At 40.9% G+C, this 23,175-nt stretch overlaps 2 protein-coding genes across 2 annotated transcripts in view; both read left to right on the forward strand.

Annotated features, from left to right (window-relative positions):
- The window catches only part of LOC110492366 (acid-sensing ion channel 1), a 97,866-nt gene extending 92,353 nt beyond the window's left edge, over positions 1-5,513 (forward strand). The window contains exon 11 of the mRNA XM_036947345.1: positions 4,326-5,513. Within this exon, the coding sequence (XP_036803240.1) occupies positions 4,326-4,433 (108 nt within the window). The 3' untranslated portion in view covers positions 4,434-5,513. The remainder of the gene's footprint in view (positions 1-4,325) is intronic.
- Positions 5,514-6,384: 871 nt separating this feature from the next.
- On the forward strand, positions 6,385-22,691 carry LOC110492370 (glycerol-3-phosphate dehydrogenase [NAD(+)], cytoplasmic). Its single transcript, XM_021566626.2, has 8 exons — positions 6,385-6,541; positions 17,091-17,268; positions 17,811-17,951; positions 19,553-19,691; positions 20,479-20,591; positions 20,837-21,073; positions 21,328-21,434; positions 21,929-22,691. Exons 1-8 carry the CDS (start codon positions 6,498-6,500, stop codon positions 22,023-22,025), a joined length of 1,056 nt encoding a protein of 351 aa, XP_021422301.2. The 5' UTR covers positions 6,385-6,497; the 3' UTR covers positions 22,026-22,691.
- Positions 22,692-23,175: the final 484 nt, after the last annotated feature.

A 23,175-nucleotide genomic window follows, 5' to 3' on the forward strand; every position in this document is an offset into this window, starting at 1 on the left:
TTTAAAGTGCATTTACACTGAACAAAAATATAAACTAACATGTAAAGTGTTGGTCCCATGTTTTATGTGCAGAAATAAAAGATCCCAGAAATGTTCCATATGTACAAAAAGCTTATTTCTCTCAAATTTTGTGCTCAAATTTGGGCTCATTGATCACTTGCACCATGTACAGTACCAGTCAAAAGTTTGGACACAACTACTCATTCAAGGATTTGTCTTTACTTTCACTATTTTCCACATTGTAGAATAATAGTGAAGACATCAAAATGATGAAATAACACATATGGAATAATTTAGTAACAAAAAAAGTGCTAAACAAATCTAAATATATTTTATATTTGAGATTCTTCAAAGTAGCCACCCTTTGCCTTGATGATAGCTTGGCATTCTCTCAACCAGCTTCATGAGGTAGTCACCTGGAATGCTTTTCCAACAGTCTTGAAGGAGTTCCCACATTGGCTGCTTTTCTTTCACTCTGCGGTCCAACTCATTCCAAACCATCTCAATTGGGTTGAGGTCAGGTGATTGTGGAGACCAAGTCATCGGATGTAGCACTCATCACTCTCCTTCTTGGTCAAATAGCCATTACACAGCCTGAAGGTGTGTTTTTGGGTCATTGTCCTGTTGAAAAACAAATGATAGTCCCACTAAGCGCAAACCTGTTGGAATGGCGTATAACTGCAGAATGCTGTGGTAGCCATGCTGGTTAAGTGTGCCTTGAATTCTAAATAAATCACAGACAGTGTCACCAGCAAAGCACCCCAACACCATCACACCTCCATACTTCACAGTGAGAACCACACATGCAGAGACCATCTGTTCACCTACTCTGCGTCTCACAAAGACACAGTGGTTGGACCCAAAAATCTCAAATTTGGACTCATCAGACCACAGGACAGATTTCCACCGGTCTAATGTCCATTGCTCGGGTTTCTTAGCACAAGCCAGTCTCTTCTTATTATTGGTGTCCTTTAGTAGTGGTTTCTTTGCAGCAATTCAGCCATGAAGGCCTGATTCATGCTGTCTCCTCTGAACAGTTGATGTTGAGATGTGTCTGTTACTTGAACTCTGTGACGCATTTATTTGGGCTGTAATCTGAGGTGCAGTTAACTCTAATGAAATTATCCTCTGCAACAGAGGTAACTCTGGGTCTTCCTTTCCTGTGGCGGTCCTCATGAGTGCCAGTTTCATCATAGCACTTGATGGTTTTTGCGACTGCACTTGAAGAAACTTTATAAGTTTTTGACATTTTCCGGATTGACTGACCATGTCTTAAAGTAATGATGGACTGTCATTCCTCTTTGCTTATTTGAGCTTTTCTTGTCATAATATGGACTTGGTCTTTTACCAAATAGGGCTATCTTCTGTATACCACACCTACCATGTCACAACACAACTCAAAAGCATTTAGAAGGAAAGAAATTCCACAAATACATTTTTAACCAGGCACAACTGTTAACCTCTGGGATATTGGGGACGGTAGCGTCCCACCTCAACAACAGCCAGTGAAAGTGCAGGGCGCCAAATTCAAAACAACAGAAATCCCATAATTAAAATTCCTCATACATACAAGTATTTCACACCATTTTAAAAATAAACTTGTTGTAAATCCAGCCAGAGTGTCTGATTTCAAAAAAGCTTTACGACGAAAGTACAACAAACGATTATGTTAGGTCAGTACCTATTCACAGAAAAACACAGCCATTTTTCCAGCCAAAGAGAGGAGTCACAAAAAGCAGAAATAGAGATAAAATTAATCACTAACCTTTGATGATCTTCATCAGATGACACTCATAGGACTTCATGTTACACATTTGTTTGATAAAGTTCATATTTATATCCAAAAATCTCAGTTTACATTGGCGCGTTACGTTCAGTAGTTCCAAAACATCTGGTGATTTTGCAAAGATCCACATCAATTTACAGAAATACTCATAATAAACATTACTAAAAGATACAAGTGTTATGCATGGAATTTTAGATCCACTTCTCCTTAATGCAACCGCTGTGTCAGATTCCAAAAAAGATTTACCGAAAAAGCACACCATGCAATAATCTGAGTACAGCGCTCAGACAACAAAACAAGCCATACATATATCCGTCATAGTTGTGGAGACAAAGTCAGAAATAGCATTAGAAATATTCACTTACCTTTGATGATCTTCATCAGAATGCACTCCCAGGAATCCCAGTTCCACAATAAATGTTTGATTTGTTTGATAAAGTCCATAATTTATGTCCAAATACCTCCTTTTTGTTTGCGTGTTTAGTACACAATCCAAACTCACGACGCGCGGGCAAGTCCAGGCGAAAAGTCATATTACAGTTCGTAGAAACATGTCAAACGAAGTATCTTTATGATGTTTTCAACATAAATCTTCAATAATGTTCCAACCGGAGAATTCCTTTGTCTGTAGAAATGCGATGGAACGCAGCTACCTCTCCCGTGAGCGCGCGTGATCAGCTCATGCCACTCTGGCAGACCTCTGACTCATTCAGCTCCCATTTCCCCCTCCTTCACAGTAGAAGCATCAAACAAGGTTCTAAAGACTGGTGACATCTAGTGGAAGCCTTAGGAAGTGCAATAGGACCACATAGACACTGTATATTTGATAGGCAATGACTTGAAAAACTACAAACCTCAGATTTCCCACTTCCTGGTTGGATTTTTTTCTCAGGTTTTTGCCTGCCATATGAGTTTTGCTATACTCACAGACATCATTCAAACAGTTTTAGAAACTTCAGAGTGTCTTCTATCCAAATCTACTAATAATATGCATATATTAGCAACTGGGCCTGAGTAGCAGGCAGTTTACTCTGGGCACCTTATTCATCCAAGTTACTCAATACTGCCCCCCAGTCCCAAAGAAGTTAATTGAAAAGCATTCCAGGTGAATATCTCATGAAGCTGGTTGAGAGAATGGCAAGAGTGTGCAAAGCTGTCATCAAGGCAAAGGGTGGCTACTTTGAAGAATCTCAAATATAAATATATTTTGATTTGTTTAACACTTTTTTGGTTACTACATGATTCCATATGTGTTATTTCATAGTTTTGATGTCTTCACTATTATTCTAAAATGTAGAAAATAGTAAAAATGAAGAAAAACCCTCAATAAGTAGGTGTGTCCAAACTTTTGACTGGTATTGTACGTTCAATGTAATCTCAACCACAATCCAAGTCATTTGGTTCTGCTATTCGATGAAGCAAAGTGATAACACATTAATCCGTTGTATAAATAAACAAAATATCTGACATTGTATTCCCATTTGAATTTCGCTTTTACATTGTTGAAAGCGCAGTGATAGACATTTGGATGACAACTAAAACAACATTCAGACATTGTTTTTTCCATTGGAATTTGGTTTGACTTTTAGATGGTTGAGAGCATAGTGACACATGGGAAATTCAATAAACTTCTGTCTGTCTTTTTGAGTGGGTGAATATAGTATGTAATCTCATGAATCAACATCTCAACCAAATATTACCCCATAATCCATGTTGAAATTTCGTGGTTTGCACAGTAGGCAGTTGTTGAAAAAGTACCAAATTGTCATACTTGAGTAAAAGTTTAAAGGTATTTGGTTTTAAATATACTTAAGTATCAAAAGTAAATGTAATTGCTAAAATATACTTAAGTTTCAAAAGTAAAAGTATAAGTCATTAAGATTCTAAACCACACGGCACAATTTTCGTGTATTTTTTTATTTATGGATAGCCACGGGCACACTCCTACACTCAGACATGATTTACAAACAATGCATTTGTGTTTAGCGAGTCCAGATAAGAGGCATTATGATAACCAGTGCTGTTCTCTAGATAAGTGTGTGAATTGGACCATTTTCCTGTCCCATTTGGGTGTCAGGGAAAATGTATGGAGTAAAAAGTACATTCATTTTTTTAGGAATGTTGTGAAGTAAAAGAAAAATTGTCAAATATTATAATAGTAACTTAAAGTACCGATACCTCAGAAAACTACTTAAGTAGTACTTTAAAGTATTTTTGCTTTTGTACTTTACACCGCTCCCAGTGGGTAATGTGGCACTTGGATTCAAAAGGGGGCTTTATAATATGTTGTGCATTTAATATATGAAGCAGCTCTGCAGAAGGATACACTTTTATATGCCTGACTGTATGTTGTCTGTTCAATCTCTGCTTTCTCACTGGTTGTCTTTCAGGAGTTTGGGTTTAACTTGTCTTTTTCTTGTGTTATACTCCCACTTTTTTTGTCACTAACTATCCATTTCACATTATTCACCCCAGTCTCTCCATGACAATACTCATGCACCACCTCCATACTCTGCCAATATTCTACCTCATCACACAGGGAGGAGCAACCCAGAGGACGTCACCTGCTGAGCCAATCAGAACACAAGGAAGTAAGAAAATGGAGCATTTCAATTTAATTCAAAAGTGGACAGATGTCAGAGTATAAAGCTTGATAATGGGTAATATGTAACAATTCAATAGCACTGAAGTCACATGGGTGCAAGAGTAGTGCTAGCCACGTATAGCCTGCTGGATCATAATGACTGCAATGTCATGAAAGTGGCAATGTTAATCCATGTACACATTAAAATAGTTATTCTATTGTCTTCTAAGAATGTAATTTTACTTGGGCTACATTTAGATATAGCAAGCAGGACTAAGAGATTTTGGCTTTGGGTGTGTGATGGTGGGAAATGTCCTCGCAGTATATTGGCATGTTTGTCTGTGCTACAATTTTGGTCTGTTTGTTTGTATGGTTGTGTTTATGTGCATGCCCTTTTTGAGTGTGTGTGTGTTTTGAGTGTATGTAATACTTCAAGAGTACACTTTCTCAAGTTAATGAATTGCAGTCCCGAAATTGGCTCCTTTTGTAATTTACTGCTTCTGTCCAATTGGCCAATTTGACATAATTCAATGAAGTTGATTTTTCATCTTGTATTAAAAAAAGTAATTATTCAATTGAAAAGATTGTTCACCATTTTCTAAGAGAAGTCAACATTTGTATTTTCTTACGTAAGAAGTGTGAAAGTTTTACAGCCAAATGAGTAGATGTGATAGAACTAGATGACGAGAGATGTCGATCCACTTTTTTGACAATGGAAATATGGCCTGACTCCCAAAAGTTAAACAATTGGACCACTGTTACTACAATATATTTGGGTAGGAACCATTGGAGGTAGCTAGGAGCACTTACTGAAACGATCTCTTATCACTCATGCCTCATTTAGCCATGCTAGATGTATTTATCATAGGAAAGGGGGAGTTGTGTGACAGTGTGTAACTGTGTAGTGTTATTCTCAAGCACAACAGTACCATGAACATGTAAATAAAATACTGCAAGGAAGGACTATGGATAATGTTCTGATGGTGGTTGCATAGTCTTGCCTAATGTTCTTGATGTAATTAATGTAGCCATGTGTATGTGATCTTACTTTTGTTTTTCTATAAATACTATGCCTACCAGTTTACATGTTTTCAGATGTTTTATTTATCTAAAAAGCAACAATAAAGTATAATGACATTTCAATTCAGTGGAATCTGGCTTCATTTTTGACAAGATCTGAAGACAGACTTTTTAAATATTTTTTTCAAGATGGCCCAAACTTCTTACTCTTTCATATCCATGCCAGCTATACCTTTCCTGTACTACAGAGAAACCGAAGAAACACATACATACAATACCAAAGTATTTGTTTACAACATGAGGTAAAGGGAGTTAAGAGCCTGATGTTGTCTGTCTATGTTAACCTTGTTTGAACAGGCACTTTTCTGTGTAAACAACGACTGAAAACTTCCTCTATTTTACCAAATTGTAAAATCTAAACTGCTGAATCTATTCTTTCATTGGAATGTCTGTGTTCCCTTGTGACCAGTCACCAACCCAAACAAGGTCCCCTATTGTTTCAATAATTCAATAGTCTCACACAAGAGTCTCCTTCTGCCAGTTAGTGTTGGATATGAGATAATGGTCTCTGAAATTCACATTACATTGAGACAATGAACAACACCCATAGCCATCTGAGGACAGAAAAAGAGACGCATTTGAATTTAGATCCTTGGAATGTTGTGTGTGCAAGCCCTGCTAAACTAATCTGTTAACAAAGGCTGTATTTTATCCAAGGTACATATATCCAGTCATCCAAGGTTGCAAGTCTCAGCTTTGATTTGATCGTTTCTCATTGAGAATAATGAAGAGATTGCGATGTTTGCACCTGTTTTTCTTTTTGAAAACATAAAGAATGATTTTTAATTTTCAGAATGACCTCAATAAAAATTTGCCCACATGGAACTTTTGGCCGAGTTATTCAGCGGCCAAAAGTTTCATAGGACTTGGCTGAATGCAGTGGGTGGGACTGTCTCCCCTCAGACTAACCAATGAAATAAGAACAAGATTTACCAACCCCGCTGTGCACTGCCTTTACATACAAAGTAGCCCTGTGAATATCCAGTACACACTGCAGCCCGGTTTGTAACAGTGTGCCATTTTTGTCAGTCGACAAGGGTCTTTTCAATGTCAACTCCCAAGAAAGTCTGCATTATTGGCTCTGGCAATTGGTAAGAAAACGTATTTATATCGAATACTTTGTGTTTGTGTGTGGGTGTACCGGGTGCTGTTGCTGTTGCTAGAGAGACGCAGCATATAGTCAATCATAGCAGAACGCGTAGTAGCTCATGTGATTTTGCTTTAGACTACAGACTGGAGACCATACTGTATTTATGACAATGTTATGAGACATAACCTTTGTTATAGGCCTACATCATGCACGTACTGTATCTCCGATCAAATAGCCCACATGTATGGCTATCAAATAAATATGGGCTTGGGTGTGAATATGTTAACAACAAACACCATATCCTTAAAACAGAACAGGTCAGAATAAAATGGACAATATGTAACGAAATGATTCCAATAAGCAAAAATTACGTTGAAAAGACGTCAAAGTATTTTACAGGCGTTGAAGTTAGGTCCATTTTAGGGTCTGAATGAAAGGTGAAAATACGTATTTTCCGGACGTTTAATATATGTATTTTCCGAATATTATTTTTTTCTTTCCAGACATTTGAAATCCGGTTCAATTTCGGTTCTGAATGATCGTTGAAAATACGTTTTTTTCCGGGATATTGAAAATATGTATTTTCCGCACGTTGAAAATACGTATTTTACTGACGTTGATTTCAGGTTCATTTTCGGTTCTGAATGAAAGTTGAAAAGACGTTATTTACAGACATTGAAAATACAATGTTTTGGGTGATTGATTCTATGGCCAAATTTCGACCGCACATACATTCTCAATTAAGTAAGCATTAAGATGTATCAAAATAATTATTTAATATTTATAATGATTTAGTTTTTATTATAGGAAAGAGGAGCCAACTGAACATTGCAACATAGAATATCAAATCAAATGTATTTATATAGCTCTTCTTACATCAGCTGATATCTCAAAGTGCTGTACAGAAACCCAGTCTAAAACCCCAAACTGCAAGCAATGCAGGTGTAGAAGCACAGTGGCTAGGAAAAACTCCCTAGAAAGGCCAAAACCTAGGAAGAAACCTAGAGAGGAACCAGGCTATGAGTCCTCTTCTGGCTGTGCCGGGTGGAGATTATAACAGAACATGGCAAGATGTTCAAACATTCATAGATGACCAGCATGGTCAAATAATAATAATCACAGTAGTTGTTGAGGGTGCAACAAAAAGCTCCCAAAAAGCTTTAAAACTTGTAGTAATAATGTCCAAAGTGTCCAATCTACAGAATAATCCAATAGACCACTTCAACTAGAAAAAGATTTGGTTACATAAATATTGTTTTCTTGCTATGACTGTGGTATGTTGTTGCTTATCTACCTTATAAGATAAAAGTGTCTTCTGAATTACCAAAATGTACATGTAAAAACAAGCTTGCAAAGCATGCTGGGTATTATTCTAATGAGCTCAACCACCAAACAAGTACACATTTGGGTATAGAAGCATAGAAGTATAGAAGTCTATGTTTGGGCCAAATCAGGGCCGGACCAAATCTGAACCAAACATAGACGTCTATGATTGTTTCAGATTTTGTCCGATCTGGACCAAAAATCTACGTCCTTGGTTGTTAAAATCAAGGCCGGTCTGGAGAGGACCCCCCAAAAAAACTCAAAAAGATGTCGGTGTCTGCCGTATTTGCACCTGGATCAGACCGACAGCATCATTGCATTATAAATTCTACAGTCAAACTTTTTCCATTATGTAACCCAACATTTTTACTGGATATGTGTGCAACCAAAGTTCAACATTCACCTTATGCTACTATTTCTGCCAAGTCTATACATACAGTTTGATGCATATGTTTGATATATCCAACGTATGCACCACACAGACCACAGTTATGCACTGCAACTGCCTCTACAACGCAATGCTGCAAGGCAAACACAGCGTTCTGTTAGAAATGTATGTGCTTCCAGTGTACCAAAATCCAATGATGCTGTCGGTCTGATCAAGGCAGTATGCCTTGTTTATACTACATCGTGACATATATTTTATTACACCGTACGTCATCTTCATGTAATCTCGTTCCGCTACTGGACGGAGAGCATAGGGCAGCCATACTCAACTGGCAGACTGCGATCCGGATCCGGACCCAGAACAGGGTCAATACGGACCACTTTCAACTTCTGTTGAGAGTTGTTATGGTAGAATGGCTGCACAAGGTTAAATTAATTTGGTAGTGCATGGGCATTTTTCCTCTTGTTATGTCATACACTGACAGACCTTCATAGGGTTTCACAACGCAAGACAAGATGGAGGAGAGACATAGTCTTTTGTCAGAGATCGCATTTATTTTGGGAGATTGCAAAATATGACCTTTTCATTCGCAATATTGTTTCAGGTGATAATAAAACTTGTTTCGTTTAGTTGATTTTTTTCTCAACTTTTTAGCAAGTCAAGCTAGCTTACAGAGCAGCTAGCTAGTTAGCAAGCTAAAACCTAGTCTAGGTTGAAGATACTGTAGCTACCGACCACCTAATACTTATCCTAAAAAAAAACATAATTATCATCACAATAAACAAAAACGGAAGGTGACAGTCATATCGCCTTCCGTCTAACAGCCAATGTGTATTATTTAATATTACGATTAAAATAGTACTCACTTTTAGGAATGGTAAGTTTTTACAACTTACTAGCTATACCATCACCGAAAGCCACATATTTTCATCTTGTTCTGTGGTTTGATCACTTCCTGTTCTATTAATGGAATCTGGCTGCACTAAAGACAATGCAAAGTTTGGGGAAAAATTAACCCGCAGGGGGCAACTGTGATACGACATTGTTGTCGACGGTCCCCATGCGTGAAAATGAATTACATCCGGTGGAACACAAAAGACTGCTCAGTTGTAATATTTATTTTACCTTCATTTAACCAGGCAAGTCAGTTACAAACAAATTCTTATGACAGCCTAGGAACAGTGGGGGCAACTGCCTGTTCAGGGGCAGAACAACAGCTCAGGGGTTTGAACTTGCACACACTGTACACACACTTCTGGTTACTAGTCCAACGCTCTAACCACTAGGCTACCCTGCCATATGAATGGAGCATTAGTTGGGAAGCTACTCATGACTGCTCTCTGGAGGTTTCACTACATATGCTAAATTGTCCTCAGTGATTTCAATTGTAGGCCTATACGGCCATTTTTTGACGAGCTGATCATAGCGAAGAAGAAAGTACTGCATTTCCCACTGTGTAAGCACATTGATTGTCATTGCAAATAGGCTCCAACTAACTCCTGATGGGTAGCTGATATGTAGATCTTAAATAGCCAAAATTATGTTTTTTATTTTTTTATTTCACCTTTATTTAACCAGGTAGGCTAGTTGAGAAAAAGTTCTCATTTACAACTGCGATCTGGCCAAGATAAAACAAAGCAGTTGAACATATACAACAACACAGAGTTACACATGGACTAAACAAACATACAGTCAATAATACAGTAGAAAAAAAGTATATATACAGTGTGTGCAAATGAGGTAAGATAAGGGAGGTAAAGGCAATAAAATAGGCCATAGTGGCGAGGTAATTATCAATTAAACACTGGAGTGATAGATGTGCAGAAGATAAATGTGCAAGTAGAGATACTGGGGTGCAAAGGAGCAAAATAAATAAATAAATACAGTATGTGGATGAGGTAGTTGGATGGGCTATTTACAGATGGGCTATGTACAGGTGCAATGATCTGACAGCTGATGCTTAAAGTTAGTGAGGGAGATATGAGTCTCCAGCTTCAGTGATTGGCAGCAGGGAACTGGAAGGAAAGGCGGCCAATTGAGAAATTGGCTTTGGGGGTGGCCAGTGAAATATACCTGCTGGAGCGTGTGCTATGGGTGGGTGCTGCTATGGTGACCAGTGAGCTGAGATAAGGCGGGGCTTTACCCAGCAAAGACTTATAGATGACCTGGAGCAAGTGGGTTTGGCGACGAATATGAAGCGAGGTTCAGCCAATGAGAGCATACAGGTCGTAGTGGTGGGTAGTATATGGGGCTTTGGTGACAAAACGGATGGCACTGTGATAGACTGTATCCAATTTGCTGAGTAAAGTGTTGGAGGCTATTTTGTAAAGGACTTCACCGAAGTCAAGGATTGGCAGGATAGTCAGTTTTACGAGGGTATGTTTGGCAGCATGAGTGAAGGATGATTTGTTGTGAAATAGGAAGCCGATTCTAGATTTAATTTTGGATTGAAGGTGTTTAATGTGAGTCTGGAAGGAGAGTTTACAGTCTAACCAGAGACCTAGATATTTGTAGTTGTCCACATATTCTAAGTCAGAACCGTCCAGAGTAGTGATGCTGGACGGGCGGGCAGGTGTGGGCAGCGATCGGTTGAAGAGCATGCATTTAGTTTTACTTGCATTTAAGAGCAGTTGGAGAGCACCGGAAGGAGAGTTGTATGGCATTGAAGCTCGTCTGGAGGTTAGTTAACACAGTGTCCAAAGAAGGGCCAGAAGTATACAGAATGGTGTCGTCTGCGTAGAGGTGGATATGAGACTCACCAGCAGCAAGAGCGACATCATTGATGTACACAGAGAAAAGAGTCGGCCCCTAGAATTGCGGCACCCCCAGAGACTGCCAGAGGTCCGGAAAACAGGCCCTCCGATTTGACACACTGAACTCTATCAGAGAAGTAGTTGGTGAACCAGGCGAGGCAGTCATTTGAGAAACCAAGTCTGTTGAGTCTGCCGATAAGAATGTGCTGATTGACAGAGTCGAAGCCTTGGCCAGGCCGATGAATACAGCTACACAGTATTGTCTCTTATCGATGGCGGTTATGATATCGTTTAGGACCTTGAGCGTGGCTGAGGTGCACCCATGACCAGCTCAGAAACCAGGTTGCATAGCGGAGAAGGTATGGTGGGATTCTAAATGGTCGGTGATCAGTTTGTTAACTTGGCTTTCGAAGACCTTAGAAAGACAGGGTAGGATAGATATAGGTCTGTAGCAGTTTGGGTCTAGAGTGTCTCCCCCTTTGAAGAGGGGGATGACTACGGCAGCTTTCCAATCTTTGGCGATCTCAGACGATACGAAAGACAGGTTGAACAGGCTAGTAATAGGGGTTGCAACAATTTCGGCTGATCATTTTGTAAAGAGAGGGTTCAGATAGTCTAGCCCTGCTGATTTGTAGGGGTCCAGATTTTGCAGCTCTTTCAGAACATCAGCTATCTGGATTTGGGTGAAGGAGAAATGGGGGAGGCTTGGGCAAGTTGTTTTGGGGGGTGCAGGGCTGTTGACCAGGGTAGGGGTGGCCAAGTGGAAAGCATGGCCAGCCATAGAAAAATGCTTTTTGAAATTCTCAATTATTGTGGATTTATCGGTGGTGACAGTGTTTCCTAGCCTCAGTGCAGTGTGCAGCTAGGAGGAGGTGCTCTTATTCCCCATGGACTTTACAGTGTCCCAGAACTTTTTTGAGTTTGTGCTACAGGATGCAAATTCCTGTTTGAAAAAGCTAGCCTTAGCTTTCCTAGCTGCCTATTGGTTCCTAACTTCCCTGAAAAGTTGCATATCGCGGGGGCTGTTCGATGCTAATGCAGTACGCCACAGGATGTTTTTTGCGCTGGTCAAGGGCAGTCAGGTCTGGAGTGAACCACAGGCTATATCTGTTCCTGGTTCAACATTTTTTTAATGGGGCATGCTTATTTATGATTGTGAGGAAAGCACTTCTAAAGAATAACCAGGCATCTTCTACTGATGGAATGAGGTCAATATCCTTCCAGGATCCCCGGGCCAGGTCGATTAGAAAGACCTGTTTGCTGAAGTGTTATAGGGAGCGTTTGACAGTGATGAGGGGTGATCGTTTGACCACAGACCCATTACGGACGCAAGCAATGAGGCTGTGATCGATGAGATCCTGGTTGAAAACAGCAGAGGTGTATTTGGAGGGCAGGTTGGTTAGGATGATATCTATGAGGGTGTCTGTGTTTACGGATTTGGAGTTGTACCTGGTAGGTTCATTGATAATTTTTGTGAGATTGAGGGCATCAAGCTTAGATTGTAGGAAGGCCAGGGTGTTAAACATGTCCCAGTTTAGGTCACCTAACAGCACGAGCTCTAAAGATAGATGGGGGGCAATCAATTCACATATGGTGTCCAGGGCACAGCTGGGGGCAGAAGGTGGTCTATAACAAGCGGCAACGGTGAGAGACTTGTTTCTGGAAAGGTGGATTTTTAAAAGTAGAAGCTCAAATTGTTTGGGCACAGACCTGGATAGTAAGACAGAACTCTGCAGGCTATCTCGGCAGTAGTTTGTAAATCTGCCCCCTTTGGCAGTTCTATCTTGTCAGAAAATATTATACAGTGAGAGAAAAAACTATTTGATCCCCCGCTGATTTTGTACATTTGCCCACTGACAAAGAAATGATCAGTCTATAATTTTAATGGTAGGTACAGTGCCTTGCGAAAGTATTCGGCCCCCTTGAACTTTGCGACCTTTTGCCACATTTCAGGCTTCAAACATAAAGATATAAAACTGTATTTTTTTGTGAAGAATCAACAACAAGTGGGACACAATCATGAAGTGGAACGACATTTATTGGATATTTAAAACTTTTTTAACAAATCAAAAACGGAAAAATTGGGCGTGCAAAATTATTCAGCCCCTTTACTTTCAGTGCAGCAAACTCTCTCCAGAAGTTCAGTGAGGATCTCTGAATGATCCAATGTTGACCTAAATGACTAATGATGATAAATACAATCCACCTGTGTGTAATCAAGTCTCCGTATAAATGCACCTGCACTGTGATAGTCTCAGAGGTCCGTTAAAAGCGCAGAGAGCATCATGAAGAACAAGGAACACACCAGGCAGGTCCGAGATACTGTTGTGAAGAAGTTTAAAGCCGGATTTGGATACAAAAAGATTTCCCAAGCTTTAAACATCCCAAGGAGCACTGTGCAAGCGATAATATTGAAATGGAAGGAGTATCAGACCACTGCAAATCTACCAAGACCTGGCCGTCCCTCTAAACTTTCAGCTCATACAAGGAGAAGACTGATCAGAGATGCAGCCAAGATGCCCATGATCACTCTGGATGAACTGCAGAGATCTACAGCTGAGGTGGGAGACTCTGTCCATAGGACAACAATCAGTCATATATTGCACAAATCTGGCCTTTATGGAAGAGTGGCAAGAAGAAAGCCATTTCTTAAAGATATCCATAAAAAGTGTCATTTAAAGTTTGCCACAAGCCACCTGGGAGACACACCAAACATGTGGAAGAAGGTGCTCTGGTCAGATGAAACCAAAATTGAACTTTTTGGCAACAATGCAAAACGTTATGTTTGGCGTAAAAGCAACACAGCTCATCACCCTGAACACACCATCCCCACTGTCAAACATGGTGGTGGCAGCATCATGGTTTGGGCCTGCTTTTCTTCATCAGGGATAGGGAAGATGGTTAAAATTGATGGGAAGATGGATGGAGCCAAATACAGGACCATTCTGGAAGAAAACCTGATGGAGTCTGCAAAAGACCTGAGACTGGGACGGAGATTTGTCTTCCAACAAGACAATGATCCAAAACATAAAGCAAAATCTACAATGGAATGGTTCTAAAATAAACATATCCAGGTGTTAGAATGGCCAAGTCAAAGTCCAGACCTGAATCCAATCGAGAATCTGTGGAAAGAAATGAAAACTGCTGTTCACAAATGCTCTCCATCCAACCTCACTGAGCTCGAGCTGTTTGCAAGGAGGAATGGGAAAAAATGTCAGTCTCTCGATGTGCAAAACTGATAGAGACATACCCCAAGCGACTTACAGCTGTAATCGCAGCAAAAGGTGGCGCTACAAAGTATTAACTTAAGGGGGCTGAATAATTTTGCACGCCCAATTTTTCTGTTTTTGATTTGTTCAAAAAGTTTGAAATATCCAATAAATGTCGTTCCACTTCATGATTGTGTCCCACTTGTTGTTGATTCTTCACAAAAAAATACAGTTTTATATCTTTATCTTTGAAGCCTGAAATGTGGCAAAAGGTCGCAAAGTTCAAGGGGGCCGAATACTTTCGCAAGGCACTGTATATTTGAACAGTGAGAGACAGAATAACAACAACAATCCAGAAAAACGCATGTCAAAAATGTTATAAATTGATTTGCATTTTAATGAGGGAAATAAGAATTTGATCCTCTCTCAATCAGAAAGATTTCTGGCTCCCAGGTGCCTTTTATACAGGTAATGAGCTGAGATTAGGAGCACACTCTTAAAGGGAGTACTCCTAATCTCAGTTTGTTACCTGTATAAAAGACACCTGTCCACAGAAGCAATCAATCAGATTCCAAACTCTCCTCCATGGCCAAGACCAAAGAGCTCTCCAAGGATGTCAGGGACAAGATTGTAGACCTACACAAGGCTGAAATGGGCTACAAGACCATCGCCAAGCAGCTTGGTGAGAAGGTGACAACATTTGGTGCGATTATTTGTAAATGGAAGAAACACAAAATAACTGTCAATCTCCCTCAGCCTGGGGCTCCATGCAAGATCTCACCTCGTGGAGTTGCAATGATCATGAGAACGGTGAGGAATCAGCCCAGAACTACACGGGAGGATCTTGTCAATGATCTCAAGGCAGCTGGGACCATAGTCACCAAGAAAACAATTGGTAACACACTACGCCGTGAAGGACTGAAATCCTGCAGCGCCCGCAAAGTCCCCCTGCTCAAGAAAGCACATGTGCATGCCTGTCTGAAGTTTGCCAATGAACATCTGAATGATTAAGAGGACAACTGGGTGAAAGTGTTGTGGTCAGATGAGACCAAATTGGAGCTCTTTGGCATCAACTCAACTCTCAGTGTTTGAAGGAGGAGGAATGCTGCCTATGACCCCAAGAACACAATCCCCACCGTCAAACATGGAGGTGAAACATTATGCTTTGGGGGTGTTTTTCTGCTAAGGGAACAGGACAACTTCACCGCATCAAAGGGATGATGGACAGGGCCATGTACTGTCAAATCTTGGGTGAGAACCTCCTTCCCTCAGTCAGGGCATTGAAAATGGGTCCTGGATGGGTATTCCAGTATGACAATGACCCAAAACACACGGCCAAGGCAACAAAGGAGTGGCTCAAGAAGAAGCACATTAAGGTCCTGGAGTGGCCTAGCCAGTCTACAGACCTTAATCCCATAGAAAATATGTGGAGGGAGCTGAAGGTTTGAGTTGCCAAACGTCAGCCTCGAAACCTTAATGACTTGGAGAAGATCTGCAAAGAGGAGTGGGACAAAATCCCTGCTGAGATGTGTGCAAACCTGGTGGCCAACTAAAAGAAACTGTGATTGCCAACAAGGGTTTTGCCACCAAGTACTAACTCATGTTTTGCAGAGAGGTCAAATACTTATTTCCCTCATTAAAATGCAAATCAACTTATAACATTTTTGACATGCGTTTTTCTGGATTCTTTTGTTGTTATTCTGTCTCTCACTGTTCAAATAAACCTACCATTACAATTATAGACTGATCATTTCTTTGTCAGTGGGCAAACGTACAAATTCAGCAGGGGATCAAATACTTTTTTCCCTCACTGTAGTTAGGGATGGACATTTCAGGGTTTTTGGTGGCCTTCCTAAGCCAGGATTCAGACATGGCTAGGACATCCAGGTTGGAAGAGTGTGCTAAAGCAGTGAATTAAACAAACTTAGGGAGGAGGCTTCTAATGTTAATATGCATGAAACCAAGGCTTTTATGGTTACAGAAGTCAACAAATGAGAGCGCCTGGGGAGTAGGAGTGGAGCTAGGCACTGCAGGGCCTGGATTAACCTCTACATCACCAGAGGAGGAGTAGGATGAGGGTACGGCTAAAGGCTATAAGAACTGGCCGTCTAGTACGTACGGAACAAAGTAAAAGGAGCAGGTTTCTGGGCACGGTAGAATAGATTCAATGCATAATGTACAGACAAAGGCATGGTAGGATGTGAATACAGTGGAGGTAAACCTAGGCATTGAGTGACGATGAGAGGGGTATTGTCTCTAGAGACACCAATTAAACCAGGAGAGGTCACTGCATGTGTGGGAGGTGGGACCAGAGGGTTATCTGAGGCATATTGATCAGGGCTGGAGGCTCTACAGTGAAACAAGACAATAATCACTTAACAAAACAGCAATGGACAAGGCATATTGACATTAGGGAGAGGCATGCGTAGCCGAGTGATCATAGGGTCCAATGAGTAGCTAAACGGGCTGGAGACACAGCAATTCATACAGCTAGAAGAAGGGCCTTTAGAGGGACTTTGCGACGGAAGAAGTCTATTGTAGCCCCCTCGTGCGGTTACGTCGGCAGACCAGTCGTGATGGTTCAGCAGGGGTCCGTGTAGTAAAAGTAAAAACATTAGTTGATAACTCATCCAAATGTAAATCTTGCAAGTTGCAAATTTGCAATACGATTAAGTTGTTTGTGCTCTGGGCTCCTTTCCAAAAAGTATTTCAGGCATTTGCATTTTTCAATCTAGGGTGAATGTGCACAGTTCAGTTGTTCTTTCTGAAAATCGCAGACAAAATAGAATAATGAGATTACCCTTGTCTAGGTATAGAATTAAATCATGGACGACAAACTTAAAGGCATGATTATATTGCAATTTCTCTACTATACAGGGGTTCTGCTATTGCCAAAATAGTGGGTTCCAATGCTGCGCAGAACTCCAAGTTTGACAACACCGTGACCATGTGGGTGTTTGAAGAGATGGTGGATGGTCGCAAGCTGACAGACATCATTAACACCGACCATGAGAATGTCAAGTACCTGCCTGGACACAAGCTACCCCCCAATGTGGTGAGAAACACATTAAACGCCACTATGTGTTGTAATCCTACTTTTCTTTTGTGCCTGTTTGTGGCTGTTTGTTCTGCCACAACTAGGAGGTCCTAATGTGATGAGTAATAAACTACTGTGGGGAATAGGGCCAGAGGCCTGCTGCTGGTCCATGTGTGTAAAGGGTCAGCCCTGGCTCAGTTATTATGTGTTGCAACTGCAGCTGTCCTTGCAGCTCTCTGTACCTCTCACTACAATCCCCACAGTGATAGTTTTGTGAATCCCTGCCACCTGGCTTTTGTAGGATGGGTCATTCTGACTTGACTGATTTAGCACAGACCAACCAGTCACTGCATTATATAACACAATTGTAAAATTAAACTTTCTCATTAGATTGTTTTTGGCAGGAAGCCACATTTTTATACTTTTGATTTAGCTTTGTGCTTTGCTGCACACGCTCTTTAGAAGTGAGAACGGATTAAGTTTACAATGTGCAAGGACTACATGGGACACACAGGCTAAGGCCAGTGCCCTGACTGTCCCCTCTTCTGTCTCTCTCCCAGTTGGCTGTTGCTGAGTTGGTGGACGCTGCCAAGGAAGCAGACATCCTAGTGTTTGTGATCCCCCACCAGTTCATCGGCAGAGTGTGTGACACCATGAAGGGGAAGATAAAGAGCGATGCACTAGGAATGTCACTCATCAAGGTTTGGCTAAGGGCCTCTCTACACTACACTACTAAACTTTGACAACACAAACTAGGTCTGGAAGAGATACTTGTGTAGTCTAAAGAGACAGATCTAGATTCAAATCTCTCTTTACACTGTACCACATACCACCCTCTGAGTGGTACAGTGTAAAGACATAGGCTCTCCCACACCAAATGTGTCTTCTGCATTTAACCCAACCCCTCTTAAAATAACTGCACATTTGTGAATCATTTCATTCATCAATTGTGCAATACTATGTGCAATATGGTTTAGATGAGAAGCTCCTGTAGAATTTGAATTGCTATCCTTATTTTGTTTGTCTATATACTATATTTGTCTATATACTATATATATATATATACACTATATATAGAGCTCACTACATATACTTTACTAATGTAAATCTATCCTAATACCCATGCACTCCTCACTGTGAATGGGCTGTGTGTATTTCTCAACCTTTTTTTACATAAGGGACCGGATTGGCTGGGTTTGGTGCTCCTTTGGGGACCATTGTAATTTAAACTAGCACTTGAGAACTTATGAAATCGGTGCTTGTTAATTTTCTCAATCCTTGAGAAACATTGTCCTACTCTGTCCTTAGCTTGATACTTGGAAGAAACTATCTGACCCCCATTTTCATGCTCTGTCAATCATTGACTCCTTCAGCCTCTTGCATTACAAATTAAGGGGTGATTTACAGTACACAGATTACAGTAAAACTAACCCTGGACTAAAAAGCAACCTAAATGGAGAATCTCCATTGAAAACACTTCTTTGTCCAGGGTTAGGCTTTATGCTGCATTCATAACCAAGTGGGAAGGTAGAAATGAGCAGTTGTGAAGTCGTAAATACCAGTTGGATGCATTCACATGCTTTGAACTCGTTTAGAAACGCCCATTGGCAAATGGCCAACAAGCTGCGTCAACCTTAAAATATTAATATATTGCTTTGTATAAATCATGTCTTGTTGTTGGATTTAATTAACAAAAATGCTGTTATCAAGAGACGTCAGAGGTCAGCATGTAGAAGAAGTCAGAGTACAGGGATGATAGACGACTTTCCCACTTGTAATTACCAGTTGGAGGGGCGTTTAAGTGGATTTTCCCCAGTCGTATATATGGTAAATACCACCTTCCCACTTGGTTATAAATCTGTGTCTGAGAAACCCCCCCTAAAAATGTTAAAGCAGTAGTTAAGTTTTATTAGTCGTATGTACAGTATACACATGGTATGCACTGTCCAACGAAATGCTTACTTGAAGGATTTTTCTCGACAATGCAACAACAATAACAAAAAATAAAATATAAGAATATGAGTAAATGGCTCAGTAGAACAGAATAGACATAAGTATAATAGCGTAAGTATTATACAGGAAGGCACAATTTATAGCACAATGTATTAGGGAAGGGGCGGATTGGGGGGCAAGTGTTTAAATTGTGCAGTATTAGCGATAGTAAATAAGTCATGTTGACAGATTCTGATTGTGTTAATGTGAAGTTAACTGCTCCACTGTAGTAATGTACAGTACCTCTCTTGAATTGCTTTATTGTGCGTTCTTTATACTGAGTACTCATGTGCTGTGTGTTCTAATCCAGGGTGTGGATGAAGGTCCTGATGGGCTGAAGCTCATCTCTGATGTGATCCAGGAGAAGCTGAGCATCACCATGAGTGTGCTGATGGGGGCCAACATCGCCAACGAGGTCGCCGATGAGAAGTTCTGTGAGACCACTATCGGTTAGACTCATTGGGTGAAGGGGAACATTTGGAGAGATGAACATTGTGAAAATGAGCTCTGTGAAAATGAATTTTGTGGGCTGGGTTATCATTGCATCTTACATACTTTTGAATGGCGTGCTGTCCCTTGTCTTTTTCCCTTTCTGAAAATATCTCTTAATAGTTTGGGTAGATTGTACAGCACAGTGCAACCTGAAAAGTAAGGCATTAATATAAACAGTTTTGAGAGTTGGTCCATTTTGTCAGTGTGTGTGTGCAGACATTAGTAAAGGTATTCAACATAGATGTTAGAAGTTTAATTGTTAGAAACTGAACTGGAGTAGTAAAAGTAAATAGGTTAAACTTGTTTTTGTAAGGACAACCTGTGCCAGATTTAATCAACCTGCAATAAAATAATGTCTCTGCTCAAGACTGCCACGTCAGCATGGAGGTAAAAGTCTGGCTGTTTACATTACAGAGAGTGAGCTGGCTTGTTTTACGGTAGTTCTGTACACTTGTTATTGTATGCAGCACTAGTGAACTCTGGCATGTAATTTCTCTTCAGTGTGTTTTAAACATGACAATGAGCATGTCTCGGGCCAAGTTGTTCCTTACCGTGTGACCAGCCTATAAGTCTGGACCCTGGTATGGACCTTACGGTTTTCTGATTTAAGCCATGTGGTCTTAAACCAGCATTAAGCATGACAATACAAGAGTGGTGAAGTATTTGAATGGGCTGGTTGTGAAAGATACGGATGTTAGGATTGAAAAGGGTAATTTGTCTTTCTCATTCTCCCTCTCTCCCCAGGATGTAAGAATACAGAACATGGGGCTTTGCTGAAGGAACTCATGCAGACCAGTAACTTCCGGGTCACGGTAGTGGAGGAGTCCGATGTGGTTGAAATCTGTGGAGCACTGAAGGTGCCCACTCAACCATTAAGAGATTCTGCTTGGCCTCATCCTAATGTCTCGTCATGTTGTCTCGATGTCTGAATCTCAATTCATAATGTCCTTGTATACTTTCTCCTTGCCCTTCATCTACTTCTTACTGAAAACATAAAAGAGTAATGAGAAGAGGGCTAGATGAGAGAAAGTGTGCTGGTAAGAAATGACTGTCCTAATGTGTTGAAGCCATTAACCACAGCTCTCTTATCTGTGGCTTTAAGAACATTGTGGCGGTGGGGGCGGGCTTCTGTGACGGCCTGGGCTTCGGTGACAACACCAAGGCGGCGGTGATCCGGCTGGGCCTGATGGAGATGATTGCCTTCGCACGAATCTTCTGCACTGCCGGGCCCGTCTCCTCTGCCACCTTCCTGGAGAGCTGCGGCGTTGCCGACCTCATCACAACCTGCTACGGAGGCCGCAACCGCAAAGTGGCAGAAGCCTTCGCTAAAGGGGGGAAGGTGAGAGAGGGGACTTAACTAATTGGCTTTTAGGGGTGACGTATAAAAATTAAAAAGGTTTGAATTATAGCATTTAGGATTGGAAGGCAGGAAAATACTGCAGATGAACGCGGTCATTTTTTGGTTTGAAAATAAAGGGGGACAGAGATAAAGTTAGTAAAGAGTGAGTTTCAGTTCAATATTGTTGTTTTGGAGAGTGGTATAATACCACAATAGTAGTCTTGACTTAACTACTATGTCTGTATTCTGCTCAGTCAATTGAAGAGCTGGAGAAAGAGATGCTGAATGGACAGAAGCTCCAGGGACCAGCAACAGCATCTGAAGTCCATGTCATCCTAAAGAACAAAAATCTGCTTGACAAGTAGGCACAGAAATCAAACCACTCTTTCACCCATTGAAGAAACTGATGATACATTTCATGTGATGTTTCACTTAAGCAATAAGGCCTGAGGAGTTGTGGTATACGGCCAATATACCACGGCTAAGGGCTGTTCTTAAGCACGACGCAACGCAGAGTTCCTGGATACAGACCTTAACCGTGGTATATTGGCCATATACCACAAACCCTGAGGTGCCTTATTGCTATTATAAACTGGTTACCAATGTAATTAGAGCAGTAAAAATAAATGTTCCGTCATACCTGTGGTATATGGTCTGAGATACCACGGCTGCCAGCCAATCAGCATTCAGGGCTTGAACCACACATATTTTAATTACCAATAACCTCTTGCTCTATCACCTCAGTTAAATGCAGATACAAAGATAAATATGAAGAAATAGTCCAAACAATGCAGTTATTCTCAAAAGGACAAAGACTGTGACAACTCAACAATCCCTCCCTCTCGCCCGTCCCAGGTTCCCACTATTCAACGCTGTGTACCAGATCTGCTACCAGGGCCATCCAGTCACAGAGTTCATCAAGTGTTTGCAGAACCACCCAGAGCACATGTAGGCTAACAGACGGACCAAGTGCCAGGAGAAGGATTAACACCACTTCCGCTTTGTACCGGTTAGGAAAATATGTACACTTGCACACTCCACAGCTCCGATGCAGCAAGCAGACTCCATCAGACGACGTGAAGTAGTCTACTCTGTACTGCCTAAGGGGTTTTTGTATGTACCTCTATAAAACAAGTGCTTTCCTCTTCCTGGTTTTCTACAAGAGTGTGACCCAGCCTTTTGTCACCCAATCAGACGCCACTGTCCATCCTCAGATGTTATCTTGGTCTGTCCATTGTGACCTCACTTCGTTATTGTTTGGCTTATTCATGTTAATAGGGGTAGGGAGTTGTAGCAGATGCTAGGCCATTTGTGTCCTCGCTTTTCTAATTCTGAATCTCTCTGCGATGACTTATACTTACTTTATGGATCATTAGGCTAGATTTGCTTAGCACCTGTTAAAAACAAATGAAAGTGCCTTTCAATGCCACATTGCAAAAAATATTGGCGTTTTCTATGTGCTTTGTGAAACCAAATTGTTTTTCCCTTTTCCCTTAGTAACCATGACACTGCCGTTGAATTTCACTGACATGTGGCTTTACAGTATGTTTGAAAAGAGTGTAGGTTACCAAAAAAAAGATTTGCCTTTGAAATAAATCATTGATTTGTATCGTGGCTACCCTTTTCATTTGGCTTCTTGTTCACATACGCTTCATGAGGAGTTTTATTCTGGTCATGGCAAGTTGTCAACTGGAATCTCAGAGCTGTAGCTCACGTGGTCAGAATCAATTGTTGCAATTTGCATGGACAAGCACATGTCAGAGCCAGGGAAGAGAGAATAGAAGTAACATGAAACCTAGAGAGTTTGACAGTAAAGGGAGAGGCACTGTGAATAAAACCGCTTCAGTCTTGACGAGCTACTGGCTGTGCAGGCTTTTTGCTCCAATCCTGCAGTACCAGGCTAACTCAAGGAATAAGTTAATTGCTTTGAAATGAGACTTGAGCAGCAGTCTTGGGGAAATAAAGTTCTGCAACAGTCAACTAGGCTAGGAGCTATTGTAAGATGTAGACACCCCTTTACGTCAGACCAGTTTCACATGAAAAGGCTGTATCAACAGGTCAATTTCCCCCCCTATATTGTATGCTACATTTGACATTTATGT

This window comes from Oncorhynchus mykiss, chromosome 16 (assembly GCF_013265735.2).
Source record: "Oncorhynchus mykiss isolate Arlee chromosome 16, USDA_OmykA_1.1, whole genome shotgun sequence".
NCBI lineage: Eukaryota > Metazoa > Chordata > Actinopteri > Salmoniformes > Salmonidae > Oncorhynchus > Oncorhynchus mykiss.

What these genes read in the sequence shown, in the direction of transcription:
- LOC110492370 (XM_021566626.2), top strand. Translation starts at nt 6,498, where the DNA reads ATGTCAACTCCCAAGAAAGTCTGCATTATTGGCTCTGGCAATTG. An exon ending in AAATCTGTGGAGCACTGAAG is followed by an intron (nt 20,592 to 20,836) that starts GTGCCCACTCAA and finishes TGTGGCTTTAAG; the next exon opens with AACATTGTGGCGGTGGGGGC. An exon ending in CCTTCGCTAAAGGGGGGAAG is followed by an intron (nt 21,074 to 21,327) that starts GTGAGAGAGGGG and finishes TATTCTGCTCAG; the next exon opens with TCAATTGAAGAGCTGGAGAA.